Consider the following 27,349-nt stretch of genomic DNA (forward strand, 5'->3'; position numbering starts at 1 on the left):
ATCTCATATGTCTGGATTTGAGACCCAAGTGAAAGACAAATACTCGGAGGACATAATTGGGTTGATACCGCGGCTTGGGACATCATGATAGCCTTGGTTGATTCGGCAGAACATTTGATTCAAACTCCAGGACGATTTGGAGATCTTAGAACAACTCATATGCCTGGATTTAAGACGCGAGCAAAAGACAAATACTTGGAGGACATAAATGGGTGGTTAACGTGGTTGGAAACATCATGGAAGCCTTGGTTGATTCGGTAGACCATTTGATTCAAACTCCAGGACAATTTGGAGATCTTAGAACAACTCATATGCCTACATTTGAGACGCAAGTGAAAGACAAATACTCGGAGGACATATTTGGGATGAATCCGCGGCTCAGGTGTCTAGGGAATTCTTGGATGACCAGGAAAGGAACGGCTGCTTAAGGCATATTGAGTTGGATTTAATCCAGCATTTTACGTGCAGTAATGGCCGCCACAATTTTACTCACATTTTGATAGGATGCATTCGATTTGACGTTTGGCTTGTGTCGTATGACATGAATTCATCATTATGATGATGAAAATTTATCGTTTTTGTGTCATACGACACAAACCAAACTTCAAACTGTTTCCACCCTACCAAAAACTGAGTTGGATTGTGGCGGCCATTAGCGCTCGTAAAATGCTGGATAGATCATAAGAAGCATGAACCAAAATAACAGCCCATCGGTTACACGGGTAGACCTAAAGACCTATATTCCAGGGAATTCTTGTATGACCTGGAACGGAATTTGGTTTGATATATCAAATAGGGCATGAACCATTTTTTACAAGAGATTACAGCTCTTTCGCTACGCTTGTAGACCTTAGGTCCTTGGTTACGCGTGTAGACTCCAGGAAATTCTTGGATGACCTGGAACGGAACAATTGTTGAAGGCAAATGATGAATATACAAAGTATCTATTTTGTTCTTTGGGTTTCTAAGAGTGCCTTCTTATGGATGCCTCACTTTTGGATGTCAATAATGTTTCGAATTCTTTTTACGTCAAGGGCCGTAAAAAGGAGGCCGTAAAACGAAGTGACGTATAAAAAACTGCCGTATAAAGAGGGTTGAGTGTATTACAATGATCAAGTAGACTAGGATGGAAATCGTTACTCGGGAATGTGAATACTTTTTCAACAAGCAATACTGTTAGTTGGCAGAATAATAAAGTATCACTGAGATTTGAGCTTATGTCTGAAATGGAGCTTCCGCCGGGAATTTCTGACGTTACCCCATTCTACATCTTTCCATCGTGTCTCTACAGACATCAGTATTTGTTGTATGGATTACCTAACTGTTTGCCCAAAGACAGGAATACCGGATGAAATTACATTGCGGGTTAACTTTTAGGGAAGTCTACCGACAAACTGACAACGGCTGTCTCCAGGCCAACACTACTAGCCTTCGTATGTCGACATCAGCAATCCTCGTGTCGTTTCGAATTCATTGGCATTAAATTTCCATTTTTGCCAGTTGTGTCTTCTTCCGCATCTGGTTCACCTGTCTTTCGGCATCATCGGTATGGACTGGTCTCGTAGCTTTAAATATAATCTGCTGGAAAATTCAGCTCTCTTCGTGAATACGCTGACTGTGTCGTCCGAGGAAAGTTTCCAGTAAGTATCGCCCCTAAAGGTGTAAATGAGTGGAAGACATTAATGGATGGCTGTTTTAATTTGTAATTTAGCTATAAGAATGATGACGACTGAAACGGATTCGGGTAGGGGTGTTTGGGTGGCTTTCATCTGCTATGTTTCGTTAATTGTTCACTCAAGGGAAATCGAAAATGGAATTTGTGCACGCCGACAGGATTTTCTGTAGGCGTGGTGAGATATCTAAGAGAGGCTATTAAACGCAAATTAAGATCTTTAAATGAGTGAGGGTTGTCTTATACTCAGCCAAGAACTTGGTTTGCGGATTTTACGTAGCCAGGTAGCCTTAATCCACGAACTATATGAGCTGGAAAAGCTGCTTCAAATATTGTTTACGAATGAAATTTGCATAATAGCGGAATGTGCGATGATGTTTAATGATGTTGAATATCGTAGTATTTTTTCGAGTAGCGTAATAAAACTCTTGTACGTGCATGCGAGAATAAATAACATAGTGTAAAGCTTTACGAAAAAAGTCATTGCACAAGGCCAAAAGGAAAATACAAAATAAAAAAAAATCAAAAAGCATGGGCTAAAATTTTTTGAAAAAGCTAAGAGAGGTAGATATTTCTTACTAGAAAATATGGTTGTTTAAAAAATGTTAACTTCTGATTGATTAGATTTATGAATGTGCAGTCCATAATAATAAACAAATTAATATGTAGTTCTATGCTGTCGTAGTCTGACAAAATGACGTGTATGCCATTTTGTTATTAATAATGTTACGAATCCTAATCAATTCGTAACATTTCCAGGAAAGTGGTATTTATTCAAAGAAGCGAGATTTAAACATTTGTTATTTTGATTGATTTCGATTTGGATGCTTATGCAAAAATCTAGTATTATATTATTTTGGCCTTTTATTTTATTTTTTGCCTATAGTACAATGATGCATAGTGAACTGTTTAAATATTTAACACTGGAAGCGAACCACCAGGCAATAACCATAAACTTTCCAAAGGACCATGGTTTGCATGCAGAAGAACACGGGAAAATTGCATACCCCATTCATGAGCTCAGCAGCAAATAACACCGGTTCCTAATTATTGAGGTGGGAGAAATCTATTTGCTGTTCCACGTGACACCGCGTTGGCTGGAGCAACGTTTTCTGACCTAAACCTAGCCGAAAGAGTTTGTTCAGGATAAAATATCATCGTGATCACGTGTACGTGACGGTTTCCCCTTTGTGTACATATAAACTGGATTCCTACGTCGACTCGAACCGACAAGAATATGACATTTTAATCTTCAGTTATGCTCATTCGAGACTCCCGACTGGGCGAAAGTTATTCGCTTTTCTGTTTGTGAGTTTATGTTTAAGTTAAAAAGAGATTTGCGGTTTTCTGAATCCACCGCAAATAAGAGTTTTGTCATTATTACGTGAATGAAATTCCACATGCGCTCAAAAATAGAGGTTTGCGATATTAGCATGAAGACTTATGTATACAAGAATAACTCTCTCTCAGTGGAGAACTGACTACTCTGTTCGGGATGACGAAAGTGACAAATTCATAGAAACATAATAAATTGCGTTATTTTGGTTAATTTCATTGCGATGTTGGGAAATTAGGAATGAATGTGGAAATGAAATAAGATGGCTCTTAAAACAAATTTATTTATTAGGTTGGAAGTAACCAGGGCTGGATCTCCGTAAGGGGTTTTTCCGTTATTCATCCAGGTTTTGTTTTCCAAATTCATTATTTTAAAAGATACTTCAACATGTTCTCCGAGAATTCTTTTGGAATTTCTTTTTAGTAATTCCTCTGGAGGATGCTGCAGAAATTCTCCTGTATCGGATAAAAGTCAAAACACTTGAAATTATAACCGAATTCAAATTTATTTCTTAGTGAAAAAACCCGCGTGTACAATCGCGTCGCGTACTCGTTTTCGAATGAAACATAAAATGCACAAACTCTTCCTTTCTCTCTTCATATCATCGCTGATGTCAGATCAATGTTCTCGATCAAGAGGTCGTCGTTAGTTGTGTTGGTAGTCACCGTTCACAGTCTCCATACATACTCCCCTCCGGTGTGACACTGGTTTGTCATCACAGTAATTGCCTTCCATCATAATTTTCCTCAGCTTAACAGTTGGTCGTCGATAGACTCCCGAAGATGTCTTTACATCCACCACTCTTACTACACCGTCTTGTCCAGGATAACACCGCTGAATAATTCCCATAGGCCAGTTTCCTCGTTCATTCAGCATGTCGACTACGTATACGATATCACCCATGCCCAATTCAGGACTTTCATCCGTCCATTTTTGCTTTGGTATTAAGCTTGGCAAATATTCCTTAAGCCACCTCTTCCAAAAGAGTTCTATAAGAGCTTGCGCTCTACGCCATTGCTTTCCCCAGTTGAGGTCATACTGATCAAAAACTCCTGGTGATTGTACGTTGCTGGTAGTCCCGATCAAAAATGATTTGGGGTTAAGGCTTCTGGGTCTTCAACATCAACCGAAACATACGTCAGCGGTCTGCTATTAATAAGATGTTCAGCTTCTATCAATACTGTATGTAATACTTCTTGCTTCGGTGCTCGTTCCTTGAGGGTCTCCCTCAAAGCGGTTCGGATACTTCTGATTAGCCGCTCCCATGAGCCTCCCATGTGGCTCGCTGCTGGAGGGTTAAACGTCCATTTGATTCCACGGAGCAGTACTACATCTTCAACATCCGAAAAACTCAAATGTTCTAAAGCTTCTCTCAACTCTCGATCAGCTCCTCTCAGGTTGGTTCCATTATCAGAATAGATTTCCTCAGGTTTGCGTCGTCTTCCTATCATACGGCGAAGTGCCAGGATACACGAGTCTGTGGTTAACGAGTGGGCCAACTCAACGTGTATTGCCCGAGTCGTCATACAGGTAAATATGACTCCGTACCTCTTCTCTCTATGACGTCCAACAGTGACCTCGAAGGGACCAAAAAGTCCATTCCACAATGCGTGAATGGTTGACAATACATTTGAAGTCGACAATTAGGAAGTTGTCCCATCACAGGCTGCAAAACTTGAGGTTTCTTTACTCGACAACGCTGGCAGTTATGAATCACACTTCGGAGTAGACTTCTGATGCCAATGACCCAATAAGTCTGCCTCAACTCATTCAGCACTGTCTCTCTACCGTGGTGGTTTCCTTGGCAGTGGTAATGTAGCACTAACAGCTTTACGTAGCGACCACTTCCATCTAGTATTATGGGATTGCGAACAGCTACCTCAACTTTTGCGTTTTCCAATCTTCCACCAGCTCGTATAATTCCATCAGCGTCCAGAAACGGTGATAACTTATTCATTTTACTCGATTGTTTCAATGTCTTATTGTCTCGTAAAGCCTGTAGCTCCTCCGGAAATTGTTCGTTTTGCACAAATTTTATCCATTGCTTGATTGCTCCTTGCTCGTCCTCTGGTGTAATTGATAACGTGCCTCTTTTTCTCCAAACTTCGACGATTTTGTAGAAATATGCTGTTGCGCGAATTAATCTTCTCCATTTACTGAACCTCTCTGCGTCAGGTAGCTGTGGTTCCGATACTATTACAACATTTACTGCATTTGTTTCTCCAGAAAACTCCTCATGTGCTTCAAGCGTTTCTATGGGATTCGAATCAACAGGCCATTCTCGTTCATTTTGCTGCAAAAACTCAGGCCCTCGAAACCACCTTCCTTCCGGCTTAAGGTTCAATGAACTAGTATCTCTTGTCGCTTCATCTGCCACATTGTCCGTAGTTGATAACCATCTCCAGTCAGCCGATGTCGATTGTTCCAAAATTTCTCCAACTTTATTTGCGACGAACGTTTTCAGCGCTTTCCTGGTGTTTAACCAACATACTACCGTTTTCGAATCCGTCCAGTAGTAAATTTTTCCTATTTTGCTTCCCATTTCCTCTTTTATTAGCAACGAGCAATTTCGGGATCTTCATTGAGCGCACTGGGGCTACTCTAGCTCGCGATGAGACAAATGCAACGTGAGCCTGAGAAATGCTGGTCTTCACAATCCGCATGTAGGCGACAGCAGCGAAAGCTTTCGAACTTGCATCACAAAATACGTGTAATTGAATTTTGTCGCTGTAGCATCGGGGAATCTGAACAGCTACAACAACTTGCAAATCCTTCAACCATGTTCTCCACTTTTGTCTCGCTTCTTCGTCCAGTTGATCGTCCCAGCCAATTCCACTACGCCAGACTTGTTGCATCAATATACGGCCTCGCACGGTAAGAGGTGTGATAAATCCTAACGGATCGTATACGGACATTACCACTGATAACATTTCTCTTTTGGTCGGTACCACTTTTCCGTTGAGAAGTTCGGAATTGATTCGATTCAGCGTGGGAGAAAACAGAAAACAGTCTTTTTCACTGTCCCATAGTAGGCCAAGAACCCGTTGCTGACAGTCACCAATTTCGGAAGCAGAAACACTCGCACGTAACTCTACTGGTATAGTTGCCATCACATCTCGTGAGCTGCATCTGAAGTTGCGGATGTGGAACCCTCCTGCGCTATGTACCTGGATAACATCCTGAATCAACTCTGCGGCACGGTATTCATGGTCTTCACTCCCCAAACAATCATCAACATAGTGACCGTTTATTATCAATTCACAGGCTTCTGAATAACTTTCAGCATGCCGCTCGGCGTTCAGATTTTTTATGTATTGAGCGATAAAGGGAGATGAGTTTGCACCAAATATCATTGCTCTCATTCTGTAGGTCTTCGGCTTATCAGCAGGGGTTTCTCGGTACAAAAAACACTGAGACCATGAATCTGCTTCTGCTATTTTGATGCGATGAAACATTTCGGCGATATCTGCTACAAATCCGATTTTTCCTGTCCGGAACCGCAACAAAACACCATATAGCCGCTTCAGGAGATCAGGACCAGATAGAAGTGCATCATTTAGACACATTCCATTGGATCTTGCCGCCGCATCAAACACAACGCGCACTTTTCCTGGTTTCATCCGATTCACGACAGGAAAATGTGGAAGATACCACAAGTTGCTCCTCTTCATTTCCAGCTCGTCATCGGTAACAGGAACAGCGTAACCCTTAGCAATGTATTCATGTATCTTCTCTGCATATTTTTCCCATATTCCAAGCTTTTCAATTTTACGTTCAGTACATTTCAGCCTTGCCAATGCCAATTTGCGGCTTTCCGGAAACTGCGTGGTAATTTTGTACGGAAGGTTGACAACAAAATTACCGTTTTCTAATTTCGCTGTTTTTCAATGATGTTCAATGCTCGCCGATCTTCTTCGGAGCGCTGACGGTCAACCTTGCTTTGAACGACTCCCATATTTTCCAGTAGAATATACGAAGCTACAAGGTCCTGTAGATTATCATCGTCGCAACAAACATTGACACCTTGTGACTCACAATGCTCAACGTTGTATGGCCCGTGTACAGCCCAACCCAGCATACATTTGGATATTGCCGGGGCATTCTGTTCTGGTTGATATACTTCAGTTGCCTGTATAATTTTTATGTGCAGTTGTCCTATCAACAGCAAAGGGGATCGTCCATCCAAGCAATCCAGATTAGCTGTTTTCACGTATGGATATTTTAAGACCATTTCGTTCACGTCAACTCGTTGTCCACTCAAATTCAAATTTTTCACCGTGCGGATTCCTTTCAGCAAGGAAAGGGGTTTATCACATTCGCTTGGCCCGACTTCCACGGCTACAACTTCTGAGTCGTCATCGGATCGCTTCGAACCACCCATCAGAGTACAGCACAGTGGATTCTTGTAACCGGTGATCCCAACATATTCAGCAAGTGCAGCATCGATGAGTGTTAGACTGGAGCCTTCGTCCAATAAAGCAGGAATAATTGTAGACCCTTTACAACCTTGGATTCGAACGGGAATAATCCTCAAGAGAGCGTGGTACGTTTTTGGTCGTTCTGAAGACACAGCATTCACGCCAGTTCTGTTCGGAGCGGCATGAACGGGAGCATTCGGTTTCTCTCCTTTATGCAGTAAACCGTGATGATAACGATTGCAATTTTCCACAGGACATTGCTGTCTTCTCTCACATCGTCCACCGTGCGAACGCAAGCAGCAGAAGCATAGCTTATTTTCAATTGCTAGTTGATACCTGCGTTTGGGATCCGCATTTTGAAGATATCACACAACGTAATATCATGACTGCCTCGTTGACAAACTGGGCACTTTTTGTTGTCCACTTGTCGGCCATCCTGTTGATTACTGACTGGTTGCTTGATGCTTGTTAGAGCTGACTCTTCAAACATTCCTCCCGCCGCTAATGTGTAGTTGATACTTGTTGCATACTTTGCCATTTGTTCTACCCATGTTGCAAAATCGATCACTGTTGGTTCCAAGATGTTGCGCTCGGTGATGTACTGACCCCACATCATCGTCTGATACTGTGGAAGCTTTTGTAGTAACAAGCAAAGCAGTTCGGGATTATAGATGTGCTGTTTCAACCCTTTGACACCAGCAGTCAGATTGCGCACAATAACATCAAAGTCGATGAAGGATTCCCAGTTGGTGACGACAGGAAGCGTTCTTATTTCCTGAATTAACGTCCTTAGCAGTAACTCGGGTCTTCCAAAACGTAATTCTAGTGCCTTCACAATCTTTTCAGCATCCGTTGATGCCATTAACATATGTTGCACAGCCTCTCTCGCCTTTCCAGTCAAGCATTTATTCAATCGTACAACATTTTCCATTTCACTGTATTCACCAGCTGCAGTGGAGAGACGGTATTGATTTATGAATAGCTGCCATTCTCTTACGTTACCATCAAAGTTCGGAAGATATTCTCCACCAGTGCTTCTCACTAACATCCTCTGCATCGATTTCGTAAGCTGTACCATTTCTGAATTTATACTGCAAGTTTTTTGAGTGCGTTCTTCATCGTGACTTGTATGACCTCCACTAGGTTCATCTTTACATTGCCGTTTGGTTACAATAACAGGATCTGCGCATTCTGTCTTTGAACTTTCAATTGTTTGTAGATTAGAAATCCATTGTTGCACTCTGTCCACTGGATCTACTTCCTGCAAGTTTTGGAACCATTGGACATCACGAGGAGCATCTCGCGTTCCTTGCGCTAGCTCTTCTGCCAACGCTGCTTCGGCAATTTGAAGTTCCATTTCCGCATTGAGCACTTTTTCGGCCCGCATTCTCTTCTCACGGGCTTGTTTTTCCTCTAATTCAGCTAGCTGTTTCTCAGCATTCAATTTTGCACGCATGACTGTAACTTGCACTGTTTTGCTTGACGTTTTGCTATCTGCAATGGACGGCTCTCTGCGAAAAGGATTACTATTCCGACTTTTTTCCGTGAATCCATACTCCATTGACTGGTTCAATAGGGACTGGGAAACTGGAGCAAAATACCCTTTATTAGTCGCCTCTGCCGGAGATGGATCAGCTAGACGGAAAATCTGCATCATTATCGCAATTGCGAGTTGTCTTGTAGAAACGTCGTTTCCAATTGGAATTTCTAGCAGCTCACAGGTTTTTCTCACGTTCTCCAATTCTGCATTCTCTATTAGGCTCAACCTAACCTCAAACTGAGGAGAGTGCAATCCGAAATCAAACCCTTCGAATTTTGCACTTTTCTCCTGATCCAATTAAGCGTGGTATCGCCGCCGAAAAGAAACTTGTGCAAAAGGCGAAGCTCAATCGGCTGAGCAGCGTCCACATTTTCAGCAATTCGATGATCACCGGAGAAAATCTGCATTTTGTTTTGTTCTCGATAAACGCGAAACCGTAATCCGTAACACGTAAATTCGATGTCGAAGGACCAATATGTATCGGATAAAAGTCAAAACACTTGAAATTATAACCGAATTCAAATTTATTTCTTAGTGAAAAAACCCGCGTGTACAATCGCGTCGCGTACTCGTTTTCGAATGAAACATAAAATGCACAAACTCTTCCTTTCTCTCTTCATATCATCGCTGATGTCAGATCAATGTTCTCGATCAAGAGGTCGTCGTTAGTTGTGTTGGTAGTCACCGTTCACAGTCTCCATACATCTCCTCTTCTTCTTTTCGTCATCTTATTGGTATTACATCCCCCACTGGCACATTACCACATCGCAGCTTAATGTTCATTAAGCACTTCCGCAGTTGTTAACTGCGAGGTTCCTAAGCCGAGTTACCATTTTTGCTTTCGTATATCATGAGGCTATCTTAATGATACATGTATGCCCAGAGAAGTCAAGAAAATGTTCAATCGGAAAATTTTCTAGACCGGACCGGGAATCGAACCCTGCCATCTTCAGCATGGTCTTGCTTTGTAAGATGCGCACCGCATGGCTAAGGAAGGCCCCTTCTCCTCTGGGAATTCCAATTGTAGTTCCCACGATCTTGGGAAGAATTTCTTTTGAACACTTAGAAGACTTTTCTATGGAAATTCAGAAGGAAATGAAATTTCAGCAGAATTAATAACTTTATTTCATTTTAAGAAAACACTCACCCAATTCGTCGAATCGAACTGAGTCCATTGCACAGTGGCTAAAATAGTACCTTTATTATGCAATTTAGCGCAATGACGTCTGCGAAACATTTTATCATTTCAGCTTTCAGTATTCAGCTTTCTGATCAATCCCCCTAAAAGTGAGATGAAAAATTTATTTTTTCAACTTCACAACATATAAGGCTTGACTCTTAAGTGAAAGTTGTAGCAAAAGTTCTCCTGAAAAACTTTGTCGAAGACACCAAGTTCGTAATTCCGTTACTTTAGCTACAACTCTCGCGAAGGCATATACTTTGCATGTTGTAAAGTGGAAAATATAAATTTTTCATCTCACTTTTAGGGGGATTGATCATAAGGCTGAACACCTCCAAAGAAGCACATCGACTTACTAATAAAATGTCTTGAAGACGCCGTTGCGCTAAATCACACAATAAAGGTACCACTAAATAAACGCGCTAAAACACGATTTTAGCCACCAATGCATTGAAGAAAATTGAATGTTAAGAAACGTAATCACTTTTCAAAGATACTCTTCGATTCTATTATGATATAGGTACACAAAAAGGCCCACGTTTCTGGATTATCGATCCATATGTCCATAATCATAATTCATTCTGCAATGTCATAACTAATGGCACCAACCACCATATGGCAAGCGCATCCGTTCGAAGATTTATTGGCGTTGGTTAGCCAGCGTTATGCTAACAATCGGAAAGCAGCATATTGACTTCTTTGCGCAAGTTTGGTTTGGCACCTGTCGTGTGTTGCGTTCGATAGATAAGTCAGGTCAAAATTGCACTTTAGGGAGATACATTCAGATTTCCATCAATTCACATTTATTCGCGTTCATTTTAATGCATTGCAGTCAAACCGAATCAAAAAAATTGGATGAACTATTGGACGAAGTGAAACATGTTTCTGCTGCTGTTTCCAACTTAAGTAACAGTGCAGAAATAAATTCACCTCCTTTACACAACACTTTGGCAGACTTGCTATATAACTTGCCTCTACAACAACAAGAACTGCATCAACACCAACAACATCAACAACAAGAACAGCAACAACAATCTTTCCAAGACTCCAATGAACAGCAAAAGGCATCAGAACATCTACAACAACAACAAAATCAACAGTCCCAGCAAGACGTGACCAATAATGCAATCATGGACCTGTTTACTGACCGTCGAGCCAAATTCTCTAAATTGAGCAACGAAGCTCAATCGAAAAAAGACCTTTCCACCGCTGGTTGACGGATGCTGGGAAATAAATGGTATTGGAGGCCTGACTGGTCGACATACGACAAGAAGCTGAATAGGCAAAAGCTCCAAGAAAAAGCCGTTGATAAGGCTAGACAACGAAGGAAACAAAGAAAACACCAATCCGTTCGTATTAGCTACAAACCACCTGCAACTGTCAAAGATCATATTCAAGGACATATGGGTAAAGACAAGACTACTTGCTATTGCCAAAGTTAAATTTTCCGGTCCACCCTCTATCACCGACCATCCTATTTCTGGTCTATCGGTCCCAAAACTAATTAATTTTAGAAAGAATGAAACTATCAACCCATATCGAACAGAACCACCTATTCAAAAAGAACAACATCAACCTGCAAACTATCAACAGTCACAAAGCCAACAACAACAGCCAGCACAACTTTCTTGCAGTAGTGAAAGCTGTCATCAAATGGATATCGAGCACCCTCCTCTGCTGGACCCAATGCGACCACCTATAGTAAGACTCACAGAGCAATCTGCGTCTGGTGATCGACGTTTTTCAAAAGCACGACTACGGGACCCAAAAATTATGGACATTGTGCGGATGTTCCTGTCATACTTGCACGACCAGCCACCTACAGTATGCATTCGTGGAACAACCAAAACCAGCGCCACTGCAATGCTGGCATCTAAAGGACTACCAACAGACTTACAACTATTGCGTCAAATTTTCCTGGATGTACACGAGGATCTATGAATATCTCGCAACGACGCCTCGGCAGACCTTCAATCACACCGTTCGTTCCTTTCCAGTGAACGCACTCAACAAATTCAACGCACTAGGGAGGCCGCATATAGAGGTGTGCGCCGCTGCGCCACGCCACCGCCGACAGTTTTTGGCACGCCGCCGCCGCCGACATTTTTGTCACGCCGATGGTCTATAATTTTCCACGCCGATTTAAAATTGAAGAAATCCACAGAATTTTCCGTGGAAAATCCGACGATTCAATGGAATTTCCGTAGATTCTTCCGGTTGATCTCATTAGAATCCCAAATAGTTTTTCGTGGAAATACCAATGTTATCCTAGAAAATTCCATAGAATTTCCGTTGAAATTTCGAAAATCCCTCCGTGAAAAGTAAGATAAGCTTCGAGTGTAAATTTCGAAGGATTTCTCGTTGAAATCCAAAAAAATTAACGTTGAAATAGATTTTTTGAACGGAGAAGAGTCGTTTGGCAGAAAGCCATTTTGTATAATGCAACAATGCCCAACAAACATTGGAGGAGAATAAAGCGCTTATGTGATTGTTATTGTTCGAAGATGGTCTAGTAGTCTAGAAATTCGAACATATCGACATAGAGAGAGAGAGAAACCTGGACAAAATATCACCAGAACACATCGAGATAGGGAGGTTATCGAGATGTAGAACGATCGAATGTATGTAGATTGAAGGGACTGAGAAAACCATCGGCATAGATATCGATATATCGAACATCGACGGAGACGAGCCAGCCTAGGCCTGAACGTCTCGTTAATCTTCTTCTTCGTTGGCATTACATCCTCCACTGGGACATTGCCGCCTCGCAGCTTAGTGTTCATTAAGCACTGCCACAGTTATTAACTGCGAGGTTTCTAAGCCAAGTTACCATTTCTGCATTCGTATATCATGAGGCTATAACACGATGATACTTTTATACCCAGGGAAGTCGAGACAACTTCCAATCCGAAAATTGTCTAGACCGGCACCGGGAATCGAACCCAGCCACCCTCAGCATGGTCTTGCTTTGTAGCCGCGCATCTTCTTCTTCTTCTTATTGGCATTATATCCCCACACTGGGACAAAGCCGCCTTGCAGATTAGTGTTCATTAAGCACTTCCACAGTTATTAACTGCGAGGTTTCTAAGGCTAGTTACCATTTCTGCATTCGTATATCATGAGGCTATAACACGATGATACTTTTATGCCCAGGGAAGTCGAGACAACTTCCAATCCGAAAATTGTCTAGACCGGCACCGGGAATCGAACCCAGCCACCCTCAGCATGGTCTTGCTTTGTAGCCGCGCGTCTTACCGCACGGCTAAGGAGGGCCCCACGTCTCGTTAATAAAGATATTAAAAAAAAGAAAAAGAACATCGAGATGTGAAGCGTCGACTGTATAGCTAAAATTCAATCTCTATCTGGTAAAAGAGCGAATGTCGCAAGAATGAATTCTCTTCTTCGACTTCCCCTCTTTTAAATAAAAGTAACAAGCAGCCTAACAAACAATTCAAGTTGAATAAGCTAGTTTTTTGGCTGAAGAAGGCTATATTTGGTTGAATGAGTGCTATATCAGCTTCCAATGTTTGTTGGGAGAAGATTTATTTGCGGTTTATAACCTCAGAATGCACGTTCTCATTGTTTTTTAGCTTTCTGAGGTGATAAACTACAAAGAAACCCCCTGCTTGTCACTTTTTTTTCAAAGGAGGGGTAAAGTCGGTGAAGAGAATCCTCACTTGCGACATTCGCCCTTGCTCCAGATAGAGCTTGAATATGAATTGTTTGTTGGTAAGTCCGAAAGTTGTTTGCCCTAATATACTACGTTTGGCTGAACCCCATCTAGTCTAAAATTACTTTGCCGAAAATGTCATTTGGTCGAACAGTTCCTTTGGCTGAAAAAAAAACAGTTGACCGAATAGCTCAATTACCTGAAAGGGTCATTTGGCCGCAATAAGCATTCGACCGAAAGTATCGTTCGGCTGAATTGGTCATTTGGCTGATGGCTATGCTGTTTGGCTGAAATATTTGTTTCTACCAAATTAAATTTTCGGCCAAATGATCTAGTCTTCTCGTCGGTCACAGGACTTTTTCGGCCAAACGACTATTTGGGCCAAATGACATTTTTAGCAAAAAAAAACTGTTAGAGCAAAAAACTTTTTCTGTCAAATTATCAATTCGGCAGAATATGGCTTCCGGCCGACAATTTTATTTACCGTCGTCGGGGGTGACAATGGGTCAAATGGGGGTGAGAATGGGTCACTGTCTCAACTACTTAGAATGCTTTTAGAATGGATTGAATGTATCTGAGGGCAAGAAGACTAAAATATAAGAGTCCTTTTTGAACGATTTTGCTCTACGACCTTCAGGCTGCCGGTGAGAGCGATGACCAATTCTCACCCCCCAGACCCATTGTCACCCCCGATGGCGGTAACTGAAATAGATATACGGAAATGTCATTCAGCCGACTGGCCATTTGGCCGAAAAAGTCGTTTGGCCAAAAAGTTGTTTGACCGTAATGGTCGTTTGGCAGAAAGGCCATTTGGTCAAAAATGATATATGGATGGATATTTTTGACCATATTACCGTTCAGTAATCAACATTTTCGACCAAATGACCCTTTCTGTCAAACATCCATTTCGGCGTAACGACATTTTCGGCCTTACAGCCTATTCAATCGACCATATCAGCTAAATGACGTATTAGGGAAGAGTGCTTTTTTGGCCAAATTACCAATTCAGCCGTATGTTGCTTTGACCAAATGAAATTTTGTTTTTCATTGTGTAACCGTTTTGCCCAAACGTTCATTTCGATCAAATACAATTTGGCTGAATGATTTTGGACTTAACGTATTATTCGGTCTAATGGCTTTCGCCAAACAATTTTCGGTCAAACGACCCTTCTTCTTTTTAATAACTTTTCATTGAATTTCTGACGAATTTCTTATGGGCAATACAATGAATTCACTGTAGAAATCAAAAAAAAATCCTTCGAAAATCCGTTTTTTTTTTCGTTGAAATCCCATACGGTTTCCCGTATATATTTTTTTAATTACGTGGAAGCTCTGAACAATTTTGGTTTAAATTCCATAAAATTCACCTCAGAAATTTCGAAGAATTTTCGATAGAAAATTTGAAAAAATCCCGTGCAATTTCCTATGAATTTCTTATGAAAATTTCGAACAATTTGCTGTTGAAATCTAATTTTGTTTTGTTGATGTCCACATTTTGAATTTTCTGTGTAAAATTCGAAGAAGAAACTTTCCGTGTAGAAACTCAAATAATTTTCCTTGTGCTTCCTTGGAAATTCAAAAGAATTATCAAAACTTCAAAGTTGTTGCCATTGAAATTCCTAAAATAATTCTCAAATTAATATTGAGAAGCTCAGAGAATTTTCGAGAGTCCATCAGATTCTCCCGTTGAAGTTTTGAAAACATCCAGAAAAAATGCAGAGAAAAAACTTTGTAAAATAAACGCTAAAAATTTCCACGCCGATTCACGCCGCCGCCGGCTAAAATGACTTTCGGCGTGACGCCGAAAACGCCGCCGCCGCCGACCAAAATTCTGACAAACGCCGCCGCCGACGATTTTCGTACCGGCGCACACCTCTAGCCGCATATAAATTCTACAGCCCATCAAATTTTCATCGGCATTGACGCACTCTCCGGAAGTAACGTTAACAAGTGAAGATAACACGCTACATGAAAAATCAGAAGAGGTAAATATTTCGTCGACCGTCATACTTCCAAAAACTTCTTCGCAGAAACAGAATTCGACTGAAGTTCTAATTTATTTACAGATTTTCAATCGAATGAAAAGCCCAGCCAAAATGAAGGATATATTTAAAAATTTATTAAGCTCATCCTTTTCGATTATCCTGGCAACAGAAACAAGCTGGGATGAAAGCGTTAGGAGTGAAGAAATTTTTCGAAGTAACTTTAATGTATAGCTGGAGAAATGCATATATTCGCATCGGTATATTTCTCACCTAATCATGCTTGTAACCACAACTATGAATCTTTTTTTGAGTGCGCTGAACAAATACTATCAGAACATCCACCGGAGGTTAAAGTTCACATCTATGGGGACTTTAACCAACGCAATGCTGACTTTATTCTAGACTCAGAAAACGAATGTATCCTACTACCAGTCGTTGGGGATAACGAAACTTTGCAATTAATTTTTGCCAAGTCTGCAAGTTTAGGATTGAATCAAATTAATCATATAAAAAACAGTCAAAATTGCTATTTGGACCTCTTGTTGACAAATATCTATGAAGATTTCTGTGTAACTGAATCTATCAATCCATTGTGGAAAAATGAAGCGTTCCACACTGCAATCGAATACTCGTTATTCATACATAAACAACAAAGACCCAACGGTTGTGAGTATGAGGATGTCTTTGAATACAATTTAGCGAACTATGAAAATATTCGAGGTAGGTTAAGTAGTGTAAACTGGCAAATAGTTTGAGGAAATGAAGAAAATGTCGGAGCATCTGTTAACACTTTTTACAGACTATTATCTGACATAATCTCACAAGAAACTCCACTAAAACGAAAACGACGTCATAACAATAATAAAAACCCAATTTGGTATAACCGGCCAATCAAGAATTTATGAAATCGCAAGCAAAAGGCACACAAAATTTACAAAAGTCATAACAGTAATGAAAATTTAGTATATTACTTGGACGTATGCGATCAATTGAATTACGCTATCAGTAACGCTTTGGAAGATTACAATTCAAAAACTGAGAGCGAAATCAAGTCCTGTCCAAAGAACTTCTTCAATTACGTAAAAACTAAACTGAAATCTAATAACTTTCCATCAATTATGCATCTTGACGAAAACGCGGGGGATAGCTCGGAAAAGAACTGTAATCTTTTTGCAGATTTTTCTCCAGGAAACCTATTCTACATTTTCTGAAAATGATCGTGACTACGACTATTTTGCATTTTTCCCAGACTTTTCAAATGATATTGGAGTGAATCAACTTCATTTTGCAGGCCCTATGTAGTTTAGATGCTTCGAAAGGTCCTGGTCCTGATGGAATCCCTCCTATATTTATGAAAACCCTAGCAGTGGAACTAGCCACTCCATTATTTTGGCTATTTAATATGTCACTATAATCAGGAAAATTCCCAAATATATGGAAAAACTCATTTTTGATACCCGTTTTCAAATCTGGAAAAAAAATCAGACATACGTAATTATCGTGGAATTAGCCATTTTCTCTTGCATTCCAAAACTTTTTGAGGCCATAGTAAACAAAAAAAAAATCAAACAAGTAAAAAACCGAATAACAGACGCACAGCATGGCTTCTTTAACGGGCGTCCAAGTTCAAATAATCCAAATTAAAAAAAAATCTGGAATTGAGCCGGGACTACTCAAATGGCTTGAATCCTACTTAACTGATCGCAGCCTATTGCAACTGAATGTAAAAAAAATGTAACCTTATATCATTCAGCAGAAAAAGAGCAGCATCAAATCTCTCAATTATATTAGGAAACCAGGTTGTAGAAAAATGCGATACAGTTAGGGATTTAGGAATTATCTTAGACTTCAAACTAACATTCATCGACCACTACAACACCATTATTCATAAAGCAAATAATATGATGGGTTTTATAAAACGTTTCTGCTATAACTTTCATGACCCATACAAAATTAAAACATTATATATTGCTTATGTAAGGTCGATACTGGAATATTGCAGCATTGTATGGTCTCCATTTTCAATAACACAAGAAGAAAGATTAGAATCAGTACAAAAACAATTCCTATTATTTGCTCTTCATAAATTAGGTTGGACAACATTCCCACTTCCATTATTTATTAACGATATAGTTTCGCAGCGTATTGATTCAACAATCATTTTATCAAAATTAAATTTCTACATACCATCTCGACAACTGCGTCATCGACATACATTTTTAAGTAATCACTGCCGTACAAATTATGCAAAATTCGGACCTCTCAGTCAGATGATGGCCATCTATAATCAACACTGCGAAACTATTGACTTTACAATGTCTCGGCAGAACCTAAAAAAATATTTTGTCACAATTCGAAACCTACACATCTAAATTTACATTAATTCGCAAAATTAAACACTACTTACCCAACCTTTTTTTATTTTTATACAACATAATACCGTATTTATAGCATTAAGCAAATAAAGAAAAACATGTATATTGCATATGTACTAGTCTACGTCGGTTAACGAAATAAATAAAAGAAAAAAAGTAGGTTTTGAAAAAATAAATTTCTTTTGGGAAAATTGGAGAAAAAACAATGTTTTTCAAATAACTCCGGAACGCAATGGCCGATTGGGCCAATTTTCAAAATTAGGCAGGATTCCTCGTCGAATGCAACATGTTGCGGACTAATCGGATAAGACTGAGTACAAAAAAGTGTGTCTCACGTTTTTTTGTACACACACATACTGAGTCACAGTGTCTCCGAGCCTTCCATCAAAAATTTAGTTTTGGAGTGATCCTATGGCCTTTACGTATTACTTAGTATACGAGAAAGGCAAAAAAACAGTAATTCGGTTGCAATGCGCTCGAGTAATAAACGTAGTCCGTTACCCTCTAGCCTTCCGAACACCAAGTTTACACAGCTCATCGTTTAGTAATGATACCGGCGTTCCTATCTGTTGTACCTAATCTGCCAATCTTGGTTATTCAATTTTTACCATGAGCTCATGGAAGAATGGTAGTTATGCATCAACAAAATGTATGGGAATATCATAGGATCACACAAACTTAAGGAAAACTAAAATATTGAAAAGGAAAGTATGACTGGGAAGTGGTGGGCAATCAAGTATAATGTGGATCGATCACCTCCTGCACACAGTCGATGCTGATTAGTACTTCTATAGAAATAAAATTTCGATTTCACTGTCACAAAACCAGCACCAAACTCTTCTTTGCATACAATTTGAATTTCCCGTTGGCTCAAAATTTCTCGCCAAATTTCATTCAACTTCCTATAAGAACAGTTTAAGCGATTTTCAAGAAAACGACACCAATAGAATGACAAACGAAGCGAAGACTAAGCCCAATTTTACCCCAAATGATAAATCTTGCTGCCGAACAATAATCGACGATGTCTTTCTGAAGGAATTAGATTACATCTTCAATTTATCACCTTTCCAAAGCCGAAACGCTTAGCTATCTCTGTAATGCTAATCTTGTTTCAATCTTTATCATTTCCAACAGGTTACGACGATGCAGAGAAAACCCTCCCTAAAAAGCTTTCCAGTGAAAAAATGGCTGTCATGAATCATAGCGTGCCAACGGCTGTTTAGTGAAGTGTTGATTTAGAAGAGATAGCTAGAGGAAAAGCATGGTGAATAACTCGACGGAACGGTGAAAGTCTCATCCTGCCAGCTCGAAACGTGTTTTTTGTGCGATTCCGAGATTCCGTGCGGAAAAGTGTGTATGTGTGTATTCTAGCGAGGAGAGTTTCATCTCTAATTTGATTTCATCAGATTGTGCAAATCCTTCGGGGCAAGCTGCCACATAATGCATTTACACTTCGAGAAGAGTAACAACACTAAATGCGACTGCTCGATACTGTCGCTGTCGTGGATGGGAAAGGTACCAGACGACATTCCAGAGGTGAGTTCGCTTATTGATTGATATTTGATGGTTAGATGATCCGATATGGAAGTGTTGAGTGCAATATGAATTTATCTTCGGATTATCTTCAATAACACCGATCAATTTTAAACGTTGATACTGAATTAATACTTGAAGATCCATCTTCGTCGTCGTAAAATATTTTAGAAATTAGCTCGTTCAGCAAAGCCGTGTGGTTTTCTAGCAGTATGCAGTATACAACGCCATATACAGAATTTATTCAGATGAAAACTTTACTTATTTTTATCTGCATCCGATTGAATTGAAGTAAACTTTCTTCACAGTATTTAAAACAAGGAACACATTAGATAATTGTATGAAAAGTATAAATGATTATTAAAATAATAAGTCGACAGCACGAGAAACCACAGACTCCACTAAACTTGTCAAGATGGACCTTGCAAATCTGGCCACTTGTTTGCACAGATTCATATTCAGAATATGGAGGATGGAACAGCTACCGAAAAGTAAAAGGAAATGGTAGTTTGTCCCATCTACAAGAAAAGCTAACAATTGGAGTGCGAATGCTCTCGATCGATTATTATTCTAAACGCTGCTTAAAAAGTGATATCCCATCGTATGTCCCCCGAAGTGAATGTGTTCGTGGAAAGTTAGTACTCCAGCTTCTCTGGCGGCCGCTCTACAACGCCACTAAACTGTAGGACAAATTCTTTAAAATAAAACACCAAGTCCCAGGCACCATCTTTTCATATATTTCAAGGATACTATATGACAGTACACGCCGTGTTGCAGCTGGAGTACTATTTTTTACAGATTCAGCCAATTTGTTGCTTTGCCTTTTGATTTTGTCAATTTTAATTTTCTTTCAGAAATAAGCTTAAAACAGCTTCCTATTTGATGAATTAATTGATGAAATCATAATAGACTTCTCCCACAATCTATACCCACTTGTGTTGATATTTATTCGCCTAAGAGTCATATTCGTTTTTGTTCTTCTTTTTCATCATTGGCATTACATCACCCACTGGGACATTGCTGCCACGCAGCTTAGTATTCATTAAGCATTTCTACTGCGAGTTTTCTTAGCCAAGTTACCATTCATATATCATGAGGCTAACACGATGATACTTTTATGCTCAAGGAAGTCGAGACAACTTTCAATCTAAAAATGGTATCTTTCAACATCGCTTAAACCTTTCATGACCCAACAGAATGATTGACACTAGCAAGCAGTTGATGTATTTTTCATTGGTGCTTAAAGATCTCAAAATGATTGGCGTTTTTCATCTGAAATACTACAGGAATTTAAGTGATTTACTATAATCTCAACTATAAACAAACACTGACTATCCCTAAGCTGTCTGACTTCGCTGTAGGAATCCAAAATGAATTATTTCATCACGAAATCTAAGCACGTACCACTTGACCAAAGCCTGCCTGTGGGTAGTGAAGAAAAAACGCAAACGGGAAGAACACCAGATTACCTCCTTTTATTATTGGCAGTTGATTTCTAAACTACAATCCCCAAAGCAATACCTATAGTAATGTCGAAATGTAAAAGTCCATTGGTAAGTGCTTTTAGCACTGATGGAGTTTCGATGCTCGTACAGAGAATGTGGGGGCAAATGCAATTTACAGTTTCTTATAGTTGCAATTCACTTTTATTGCATAAGTCACATTGGTTTTCGTCAACGGGATCAATGGGATCAATTACCGCACGGCAGACCATCGAACAAATAAAAGCTGTAACGTTTCTGTTTGCTTCTAATACTGCTAGTCACGATTATAACTAACCGATTAATGGCAGGATTTTTCTTTTCCAAGAAGAGTGCTGCGTATCGAAGTTATTTTCCTCCCTACATTCAGTGCATGAACAATGTACATCGTTCATTGTGCAAGCATGAGTCAAACAGCGTTAATACTGCCGGGAGGCTAAATTGAAAGAAAATAGATTGTTACTTCGTGATGCTCCGTTTATCTGCTTTCGTACACTTGCAATAATGTGCTTGTTTATTCGACAAACAAGTCTTTCCAATGATTTTGATGTTTTGTTCTCTTTCAATTGTCTGTTAAAGGGTAATGGATCGTACAAATTTAATATACCTAGATTGCTCCAGTTGCTTTGCCTTTGTGTGGATATTTGGTTGGTTATTGGGTTGCGAACAAGGTTTGAAGCTTACCAAAGATGGCCGCCATAATGAGTCGCCGCTCCCCTATATGAAGGGCGAGCAGCATTCTTTCAGAAAAATCAAGCTCTGTACCCTGTAGGTACTGATCCCCGGGGGAACATGCGATGTAAATTGACATTTGTAACTCACTTGCACCTTACCCTAAAACTTTTAGGAAAATTATTAAGCTCTTTTAATGGAATTCTTCACCTGCCATAAGACAAGTTTAGTACTATTCCATTTAACTCCAGCACCGTATAATTTTTACAGTTACGTATTTTGAACTCAACTGTAATGCCGTCTACAGTGTCTCGTACTTGACCGACTCGAGTCTAGTGTAGTCACTACCCTTATCTCAGCTTGCTGCAAACTACGATAATTGACCTTTCATGTCAAAACTTTTATTTCGTTCTATTGATGGTCAACTTTCATTAAAAAACCCAAATTTATCCCCAAGTGGTGATTATGCCTTTCTCGATTCGATATGTTGGATTCGAATTAATGTTGTAAATGCTGTGCTAATTGCCTACATCTTGGCGGTTAAAATATTTAATGCAACTCTATCACGCTGCTTATAAATTACTCAATAATTGAGTAATTTTTAAGCAATTATTATGAGAGTAATGGATTGCGTCATGGCTAAATTGATTAATGACTTAAGGACATAGTTGGAAGAGTACCACGATGGCAGTCAATATGGCACCGGACCTTCTACGGGTCAACCCCACACCTCCCGCACTCTTCTCCCACCAACATTCGAATTCATCGAACAGCTTCGAACAAAAGTTTAATATTCAAATTACTAACCTGTTCGCAGCATATTTATTCACTTCCTTCACATGTGATAATGAACATGTTTATCCAAAGAGTCCTATGTATTTCGGCTCGAATAATATTCTAAATCAGCAGTTTCGTGCCAATTTATTAGCCGTTCGCGATTTGGTGGGTTTATCACTGCACTTCACTTCTTCTCAAAGGGCACTGAAAAAATCAAGTTTTTACTCACTTATCCGCACATGAGCAGCCCGAAATGTTGATGGAATGCAAATTAAACATCACTTTTCGAAATCAGTCACTTGTTTAAACCGAAAACTTGATATAAACTGCTATTTTCGCCCGAAAAAAACGATTAAAAACTGATCGCGGAGCGAATGTCAACAACGGCACCGGCAGCAGCAAACTAGTAACTAGGGTGGTTCAAAAAATAATTTTGCTCCGCCATGCTCAGTCGAATATGATTTATAATTTGGGTGTCATCCGATGGTTTGGGCTGGTTTGAATAGAAGCTTACCGTGCACAGGTCGTTTCAGGTTTGTATGACAGTTGATATGGCGAGCTTGAATTTAACATTATTCTGATTCTGGCACTCCGTCATTGGGCTATGGCGAGGGGGGAGACCATATGACTGGAAGAAATATTCAAGAGCTTTAACTCCATAGACAATCCATATTGAATGGTCGTTCCAATAGTTGGGAGTCGATTTTAATTGAGATTGCGAATCTTTAGTATGGTAATTGGGCTTCTCAGAAGGCATGAAACGTGCAACTCAACAAAATATGTACCCAGAATTTGTCAGTGATATCTATCGCACCAGGGGCAGATACTTCTAGTCTAGTCTAGTCTACACTATCGCACCAGGGGCAGATGCTTCAAACAAAAAGTGTGACATGGGGGTGAGTAAAATGCTATTTTTGCGTTACGAAATCAATGGATCTTTCCTGCGATGCGGTTTTCGTTCAGTGACGTCTCTGGAATGTTGCTTTCAGCTATGCGGGTTCTCTTTTCGCCAGCTTTCGGAGGGGAGGCACTTTAGCCAGCGTAATAAAATGTTCAGTTTCCCATACTAGTTTTCATATAAACTTGAACCGGCTTGCGCTCAACTAGTTTTCGTTCAAATCGGTTTTTGGAGGACACTCGGAGCATGGGACGAAATCGAGTGAGCGTGGTGGTGCTGGGTCGTTTTTGAACCACCCTACTAATATTCTTTGTTTTTTTTTATAATTACGACACTAATACTACTACAGTATATGACAGTTTTTATTGTACCAATACTTTCAAAGCTTTGTTTTGGTACTCAACCCACCTTCACCTTAAAGTGTGCATTAGTGTTTCCCAATATAGTATTCATATGAGTTGCATAAAATTGATTTTAATACTTATTTGAGTGTTATAATGGAAACCCAACGATGGACCAGCAGTAACATGACTGACTACAAATTGTTCAGTTAGTCTGGGTGAGTACTCAAATAGATTGATGAATATGGTTTCAAAACTACCCATAGGTAGGTTCAGTTTACGTGTCATGGTTTGTCGAGCTGTGCAATGTTTCTCGATAACATGGAAATTAGTTGTTTTGTGACCATCTTGATTTTTTGCAAGAACGATCATGTGAAGCAAATCCAACTAGATCATTTTGATATCGATTTGTCATATTTTACGCCATATTGAAGCTCATTTTACGCCATTGCAAAAAATAGTGTGTGCAACTAATTTCAAAACTCGATTTTATCAGCACTCGTAGTATTTATCTCATTCGGCAAGCCTCGTTGGATAAACGTACAACCATGCTGATTAAATCATCTTTTTGCAACTAGTTACACAAATTACTATTATCATTATTATTTTATAATGCATATTAAAATATTTGGCATCTACCATCTACGGAATCTCTGGAAATAAGAACAATCTACTCTAATTACGAACTATTTTGCCTACCAATACTGAATACAATGATAAATTGATTGCATCGATAAATCGGGACCAAAATGATCCAGGCGGATTAACTTCACATGATCGTGCTGGTTAAAAAATCAAGTTGGTCAGAAAACAATTAATTTCCATGTTATCTTGAAACATTGCACAGCTCACCAAACCATGAAACGATAGCTGAACCTACCTATGGGTAGTTTTGAAACCATATTAATCAATCTATTTGAGTACTCACCCAGACTAACTGAACAATTTGTAGTCAGTCATGTTACTGCTGGTCCATCATTGGGTTTCTATTATAACACTCAAATAAGTATTAAAATCAATTTTATGCAACTCATATGAATGCTATATTGGTTATTAAAGCACTCATTTGGTTGGTATGGAAAAGTAGGCGTTTCTTTACTTAAACATGATCCAGGTATTATGATCCGAAATTTCAAAAAGTCTTTTTCCAAGCTGTAGTAAATCGTGAATAACTTTTAAACGGATAGAGATAGGAGGTTGCTATTTTTAGCAAAATATTCGTTATAAAATTCCCCACCTTTTTATGTATATCTAGTTTCGAAAGCATTATGATGGATACCCGTTTTGGATGCCTTAATAAAAAAATATTAAGAAAAATTCATCATTTTTGGGCATTTAAAGCATCAGTGAAAAATATATAGAGCTAAAACATGCGGTATCAAAGTTTTACCCATAAAGCATAGACCCTAAGTTAAATGTAAAAAATATAAAATGGATGGGTTTCATCGAATTTCTTTCCGATATACCGGTATTTTCGATGTTACCTATAAAAAATGCACTTTTTTCATAAAACGCGTCGGGGCCACCCCTAAACGTCATTTCCCAGAGTTGTCGTAGAACAATTTTTCTTTTGTTATACCCTAAGCTTTCATTTAAAGGTTGAGCCCCCAAAATCCCAGACTTGGTCCAATTTTGGGACACCCTAGTGTGCATGTAAACAGCGTATTTGTTAAAAGAAAAATAGAAATATTATTCAAATCGAATGAGTTATTAGCAAACAAAAACAATAGTGTCCAACTAGGAAAGTTTCTCCGTCGAATGAAACTAGTTGCACTCGAATCGGTCAAGTCCTTCTATATGAAACGTGTTTAACAATAAAAAATTCCCGGGGCTACACACACACACACGCACAGTCAGACATGTGCTCAGTTTTTCGAGCTGAGTCGATTGGTATATAACACTATGGGTCTCCGAGCCTTCTATAAAAATTTGGCTTTTGGAGTGAAATTACAGCCTTCTGGTACAACTTTGTTGTACGAGAAAGGCAAAACCCAACTTAATTCACCGTGTAGCGATACAGGATGGACTCGATTATCCGGAGTGTTGAAAAAAAAAATTCACTTCGGATCTTTAATCTGTAATCGAGCCATTTTTTTTTTGTTGTTGAAAATATAACTTTTGTTCAAATAATCTTTATTCCAGTAAAATAAAAGCATAGAAAATATCCCGTTGGTTCGTGCATGGATTCTAATGGTTTTGCCCACCGTTAGAGATGTGCGCCGATCCGCATCGTTCATCGGCGGCCACGTTTGTCATAATTTTGGTCGGCGGAGTTTTCGGCGTCAAGCCGAATACCATTTAGCCACCAGCGGGGTGAAGCACCGTGGCGATTTTTTCTACCGCGTTTGTTACCTAAAGATTTTTCAGAATATTTTTAAGACATTAACAGGAGATTTTTTTTATTTTTGCCGGAAAAATCTAATCCCTAGGAAATTATTCCAAGCTTTTCGGATTTTCGACGGGAAATATTCTGAAGTTTCCACGCAGATTTCTTTGAAATTTTCACGGGAGTATTTTTTTTCCAAAACCAGATTTTATAGAATTTCCACATAAAAACTGGTATTTGGTAATGGATTTTTTTTTATTAATTTTCACTGCAAATTGTTTTATATTTTCAAGGGAAATGGTTCAGATATTTTTCGGAATTTCCACAGAAAATGTCACTTGCTGAACAGGTAATACGGAAAAAAAGATCGACCAGGAAGTTTTGTGGCCTTTCGGTCTTTCTCGTCGATTGACGAATGTCATTCGGTGGAAAAAAATGTTTTCAAATGCCATTTGACTGAATAACATGTTAAGGCAAGAGTTATCTAGCCATCTTCCATTAGGGCGAAACGGTTATAAGGTCGAAAACGGTTTGGCTGATAAAGTCATTTAACTGCAAGCGACAATGGTCATACGAACCACGAACTGATAATTTGTTTTCCCTAACAGATCATTTGTCCCAAAATGGTGTTTGGCCGAAAATGTCGTTAAGCCGAACGGACCAAAATGCTGAAAATGTCATTTGCCATATCGTCATATGGACAGAAATATAACCTCATACGGCTAAATGGCCCTTTTTGCTAAATGAGCATTTCGACCAAGCGATATTTGTGGGCCAAATGAACTATTCGACCAAATGAATTTTTCGGCAATATGAGCAGTTCGGCCAAACAACACTTTCGGCCTGTAACCATTTCGGTCAAATAACATTTTCTGCCAGATGGCCCTTTTGTCAAACGACCATTTCGTCCAAAACGTCAAACGTCGAACGTCAAACGACTTTTTCAACCAAATGACCTGTTCGGTCCAATGATTTGTTTGGTAATGATATGCCTGACCAGCTTTGGGCTTTATGGTCTTCGACCGAACAGCCCTCTCCCTTAAAAATGTTGAATTCAAAGTGAAATTAATTTGGTTTCAAGTTATAGGCGAATTTGAGTAAAGCTCATCGATCGTTTCGACATCTGGTGGTCGTCACAAGAATTA

The 27,349-nt window shown here is 39.4% G+C and overlaps 1 protein-coding gene across 7 annotated transcripts in view; it reads left to right on the forward strand.

Annotated features, from left to right (window-relative positions):
- Positions 1 to 27,349, forward strand: part of LOC134205075 (tubby-related protein 4) — a 220,251-nt gene that overhangs the window by 15,930 nt on the left and 176,972 nt on the right. For 5 of the 7 annotated variants that reach the window (XM_062679976.1, XM_062679970.1, XM_062679971.1 and 2 more), the window contains one exon: positions 19,311 to 19,712. In XM_062679976.1, the coding sequence (XP_062535960.1) occupies positions 19,617 to 19,712 (96 nt within the window). In that variant the 5' untranslated portion in view covers positions 19,311 to 19,616. Of the gene's footprint in view, positions 1 to 6,577; positions 6,696 to 19,310; positions 19,713 to 27,349 lie in introns of those variants that run through there. The other 2 variants (XM_062679974.1, XM_062679975.1) reach the window with 2 other exon arrangements.

The sequence above is a fragment of the Armigeres subalbatus genome, chromosome 1 (genome assembly GCF_024139115.2).
Source record: "Armigeres subalbatus isolate Guangzhou_Male chromosome 1, GZ_Asu_2, whole genome shotgun sequence".
NCBI classification, from domain to species: Eukaryota; Metazoa; Arthropoda; class Insecta; order Diptera; family Culicidae; genus Armigeres; species Armigeres subalbatus.